Source organism: Aphanomyces invadans (assembly GCF_000520115.1).
Source record: "Aphanomyces invadans strain NJM9701 unplaced genomic scaffold supercont1.7, whole genome shotgun sequence".
Lineage (NCBI taxonomy): Eukaryota > Oomycota > Saprolegniomycetes > Saprolegniales > Verrucalvaceae > Aphanomyces > Aphanomyces invadans.
Window position 1 is genome coordinate 1,704,672 of NW_008580152.1, and position 4,929 is coordinate 1,709,600.

The 4,929-nt window shown below is 53.8% G+C and overlaps 2 protein-coding genes across 3 annotated transcripts; one reads left to right on the plus strand and one right to left on the minus strand.

The window, feature by feature from the left end:
• The first annotated feature begins 188 nt into the window (after positions 1-188).
• Positions 189-1,411, plus strand: H310_04670 (hypothetical protein). The gene has a single exon (XM_008869119.1). The coding sequence runs from the start codon at positions 206-208 to the stop codon at positions 1,355-1,357; it is 1,152 nt and encodes a 383-aa protein (XP_008867341.1). The 5' UTR covers positions 189-205; the 3' UTR covers positions 1,358-1,411.
• Positions 1,368-3,381, minus strand: H310_04671. 2 transcript variants are annotated; one of them, XM_008869120.1, is made up of 4 exons: positions 2,938-3,381; positions 2,708-2,897; positions 1,969-2,656; positions 1,368-1,885 (listed from the first exon to the last, which is right to left on the minus strand). In XM_008869120.1, exons 1-4 carry the CDS (start codon positions 3,320-3,322, stop codon positions 1,391-1,393), a joined length of 1,758 nt encoding a protein of 585 aa, XP_008867342.1. In that variant the 5' UTR covers positions 3,323-3,381; the 3' UTR covers positions 1,368-1,390. The 2 variants fall into 2 exon arrangements, with proteins under 2 accessions (XP_008867342.1, XP_008867343.1); XM_008869121.1 differs by having other exon boundaries at positions 2,708-3,381.
• Positions 3,382-4,929: the final 1,548 nt, after the last annotated feature.

The window sequence follows — 4,929 nt, forward strand, 5'->3', positions numbered from 1 at the left end:
TACATACGTTGAAGTCCATATAATATATTTCGAATTACCTCTAACGCCTGCAATTACTTTGAAATACTTCAAAATATGTTTATATTGCTGCCCATGGCATTTAAAATCATTTTATGCTTCTTATATCCGGATATTGTGAAGTTCATTTGACAGGTCGAACCATCCGGATGCCTTCAATTCCTTTGAACAAACGATTGAACATTGTATGCGGCGGCGCAGCACCAACAACGGCGGCGGAGCGCATGGCGTGCTCACCAGAAGCCGAAAGAAGCTCATGGAACTGCAAGGCTACTTGGCCAAGGAAAGAGTCATTGACGATGTGGAATTGGACGAGTACATCAACCGCCTCGACGAAAAAATTGATGCCATGCACGATGTGATGACTTGGGGAGACCACGATGATGACAGCGGGGTGACGGACGACGATGATTCCGACTCGGATGAAGATTCAGATTACAACCCGAATCGAAGCTCGAAAGCGACATCGTCGCGACCTGGCTTTGTGTCTCATGTATTTTGGTCCTCTGTCGGGCCTGGCCTCGTCCTTCCTGTATTGTACCATCGTTGGTCGTACTCATCGTACCCGTTATCGAGCTCGTCAGTCTTCTCCTATCTGGCCAAAGTCTTTGTGAATTGGGCCAGCGTGGTCCTCCTCGTATGCTTGTCATTTGCGGGCGTCTGCCACACGCGACAGTTTCTTCAAGGCTCGCTGTTCAAGGTCCCGTCGGAAGCCCAGACATGCGCGTTCCATATCTGGCACACACTGCTGAACTGCGTCGACAAGTACGGACGCGAATGCTACACCACTTCCGACTGTCAGTTTCCGCTGGGCCAAGTCGTCGGTGCGCTGGTTGGACTAGCGCTGGTGGCCCGGTTCTACCTGCGGCGTGTTCAAATTGTCCTGGCAGCGCTATTTCTCGTACACCATGGCTTGCAGCAATGGACAACACATTTGTCGGTAATCTTGGACACCGCGGCAACATTCCATGCTCGATCAATCGTCCACATCGCCTCCATCGACCCGACCTTTGCCTACATGAACGAACCCATCCACATTCTCTTGGACGGCCACAACTTGCATGAAGGTATGCTTGTGGGTTGGGTGCCGTACTGGAGCTGCAGCCGCGAAGCGGCTGTCCTTTCCGACTGCCCCGTCGATTTGGTCGCGCCCATGAAGCATGGAGGAGTCACCCAAACATTTCCAGCGGTTGATGAGTACACCGTGTGCGTGGACAAGAGCGCCACGGCGCCTGCTGCTTTGTCCAGTCCTACACCGTCCTTTGCATGCTTCCCAGAAGTTCGGCTTAAAGTCAAGCATGCTCAGAGCAACCCTGGCTGGTCCTTGCATCATCAATAAAGAAACTCCATGGACGTGTACGTGTCGCTTAGTTTACTCTAACTTGCACTTTACGTCATCGCCGGTGTCTCGGTCGATGTCAACGCAGTATAGTACGGTGTTGCCTGTCGCACGAAGTAGGACTCGGAGACTTGTCGCCGTCGCGAGGATATCGAGGAACCCATACTTGCGCTCGTCCAGCGTCCAGACGACTTTGGCAGACTCTTGATTAGCAGCTTGTGCTCCGTCTAGTACTTGAATCGGGATGCCTCCACCGACACCGTTCGTCATGAAGTGACTGGCAAATCCATCGTCGCCATTGCTTTCAGCATCACTGCCTTTGACGTGGTCGACATGCTTGCTGTGCTTGGAAATTCGCTTCGTGTGTCGTTCCTTGAGCCGTCGCGCCGACGGCAATGCTTCGACATGCGTCATCGTTGGGTTTGTCGCATGGAGCCATAAATGGACTCTGCCTTGCGCGGTCGCGTCGATCCATTTCAAACGGTCCGACGAATCCATCGCCCACGGAGAGACATGGCCGTTGACAATCTACCCACGCATGCAACAAAACATGACGGTGCCTCCTTTCGATGTCACTGCAACTTTTGTCCACAGGTTGAAGGCCAGCGTACCTTAAATGTAGCATTGGAGACCGCGACATCCGCCTTGAATTTTGTGTATGACGCGTCCGCCATCGCCCTGAGCTCTCCCGAGCAAGCTTTGTAAAACGCATAGTTTCCTCCAGCGCAGTAGTCATCTCTTGCAGAGATGGATGTGCATGCGGTTGCAGCACGCGTCGGGTGCGCGTACCCGATGCATTGACAGCAAATTGAGCGCGCTGACCCCACGAGGACGTTGACGTGGAAGACGTCGACTGTCACTTGTCCGTCCTTGGATACAAGCCGTTGCTTGTAGTACTGGTCCTTCATGGTCCATCGAGGATCCTGAATTGTTCCAGTTGATACAGCCCCTTCGTCGTGGCTGTGTTGGATCTTTTTGGGTTTCGCGTGTTGCATATTTTGGGTGCCTCGAATGGCCAAGGCCCGACCGCCGGAGGGCGGCTCGCTTCGTTGCGACGCGATCTTGTGACGCAACCCAGCAATGAGTTCGTTTTCGTTTCCGCACGCGTGCAACGTAGCTTCAGTCGAGCCGCAAAGAAATCGGCCACCACCAACGTCGTGTTCGCCCATGATGGCCGTCCACGGAACCGCAGCGAGCGATAGCTGATTGTACTTGGACGTAAACGTCTCATTCACGCGGGCTTGGACAGACCGTTCTTGATTTGAGGGTGGCAGGAGGCCGTACCAGTTGAAGTTATTCCTGATCGATTTCATGAGCATCGAACTTGGGCGGACGTGGACATTCAAGTACCCTTGGGTCACGATGAGCTGAGGAGGTGGGCCTTCTCTCGCGGCAAAGGCCATGCTAGAAGCCACTTCGACCTGCGCGCTTCGATCGATCTTGTCTTGATAACGATACCTACCGTCCAGTTTTGCGCCAAACGATGGATCGGCACCCCAAGAGCCCAATGCGAAGAGCCGTACGACAACGGGCGGTGAGGCTAGCTCCAACTCAGAAATCAACAAGTGCTGAGCACTTACCTGGCGCGGGTAATGTGGGCGATGCTGTGGGCTTTGCTGCGGCACCTCCGTCGCCATCGGTCGTGGAATTGTCTGGTTTCGCAAAGTCTGTTCGACTTGGCTCGTTGTCGTCAAGGTTGTTGTACTGGACAGTAATCACAACGCCGACGACGGCACCCGCCACTGCACAGATCGCCAACAACGCGTAGACGACGTACATGGGAGTACACCACCGCATGCGCCGCAGGCCACTACTCGATTCTGAGGGTGCAGGGGCCAACGCCTCCTCATCGTTGTCGCCGCCGTCGTCGTGATGTAAGTCAGTGCTCACACTGAGTTGGTCTTGAGCTATGCTGAGCACCGGCACGTGCCTCCTGGCGCCTCGCTCATCGTCAGCCACCATCATCGCGGCAATGGATCACCAAAGGTCCTCGGAATTGCCATGCATTACGATCTTCAACCCCAACAATTGACGATGTTGTTTCGCATGATTGTACCCAATCAAACGTCGACATCGGCGTCTTGACAATTCCGCAGCGTTTTCAAAAACACCGAATAAATTCCCAAAAGAAAGCGAATTTTCGGTAAGTACACTTCTTTACTGATATGCAAGGTCGACGTTGGAGACGGCCTGGTGGAGCACTTGATCACGAGGGTCTTCAGCAAATCTACGAATTTGAACGGTCGGGAAAGGTGTGTGGCGCTCAGACCGGTGCTTAAGCGCCTTTGAACGTCCACTCAATTTCGGGTGGGCCACAGATCCGACATGCTGCGTGGAAGGCACAACATTGTGCGAAGGCGTCAAACTCACATTGCAACAAGCGAATGTCGACAACACACGAGGAACTCCCGATCGGAGAGGCGCTACTTATTGTGGTCAGAGGAGATTTCTGGGGCTATGGTTGCCCCACATTAATTAAGCAGAAGTCCATATACATAAAGCTGACGAAGTGAGGACACTACGGAGGATTCGTTCCGTCGCCAACAGGACATTACCTGGTTCGCTGTCGCCCACGAATAATACTTGCGCACGCTATAAAATTTCGTCGAGCCGACGGGCAGCGCCATGATATCCTGATTTCAGACGTGGCTGCATGGCAAAGAAGAACCTCCAGTTTCCCATCCCATCATCTTTCTGGGTGCTAAGGTGGCACCAGATCTCGTTTGGCGTACGGTATGCCACGAACTCTCGTGACCGCTGCACACTGCGGCCATTGTGTGGACGGGGATGGGTAGATCGGTAGTTTCAGCGCCCCAACTTCAGCCGACGGAGCGCTGGAACACCTCAGCCTTCTCCCGGTCCATGACCCACGCAAGCCGCCCAGACATGCCCGCGCCAGGAAGCTGTGTACCGTCCATGATGGGGACGGGGGTAATACGACGTACGTAACAAAACCAGGGCGCGATTGTCGGTCAACCCACAGTGCGTCATATCGCGTCTTTGCTGCGGTCCGCTCCGCCAAGGAGTGGAAGAAGTGGCACGGACGGGTGTAAGCCCAGCGCCCTCCCTGAGCCCACAACAACAATCCAACCGAAGCTTGCTCGCTCGTATCGCCAGCGGTTCCCTGCGGTCCAGTCGCTACGGCGTCGCTCCCCAGCGTTGTCTCAACCAGAGGGCCTCGACGGCGCTGCGCCAAAGTATGCTTGTCACTGATTGGTTAAAAAAGTTCTGGCACCTTTTTACAGCCAATCAAATTGCAAAATAGTCCCACTTCCGTCGAGAAAATCGAAAGCCATCGGGTGGCCTTCAACTTTTCATCGATACAAATTACAAGTGAAGACGCGCTTGTTCTGCGCTCCTCCAACACGCACCACCTACGGCGTCTAGTGCGTGTTTTCCACGCACCTGATGGAAAAACCTTAGATCACTTGACAATTTTAGCCAATCAATTGGGACTACGAGAATTTCACTACACACGCACTCGACGCCCCGGCCATGGTTGCGGCGCACCTCACCGATGAATGGATGGGATGATGTGGTGCAAGGAGGAGAACGAGTGAGATACGAACGTG

What these genes read in the sequence shown, in the direction of transcription:
- H310_04671 (XM_008869120.1), bottom strand. Translation starts at nt 3,322, where the DNA reads ATGATGGTGGCTGACGATGAGCGAGGCGCCAGGAGGCACGTGCCGGTG. An exon ending in GCCCACATTACCCGCGCCAG is followed by an intron (nt 2,898 to 2,937) that starts GTAAGTGCTCAG and finishes AGTTGGAGCTAG; the next exon opens with CCTCACCGCCCGTTGTCGTA. An exon ending in TCTCCAATGCTACATTTAAG is followed by an intron (nt 1,886 to 1,968) that starts GTACGCTGGCCT and finishes ATGCGTGGGTAG; the next exon opens with ATTGTCAACGGCCATGTCTC.
- H310_04670 (XM_008869119.1), top strand. Translation starts at nt 206, where the DNA reads ATGCGGCGGCGCAGCACCAACAACGGCGGCGGAGCGCATGGCGTGCTC.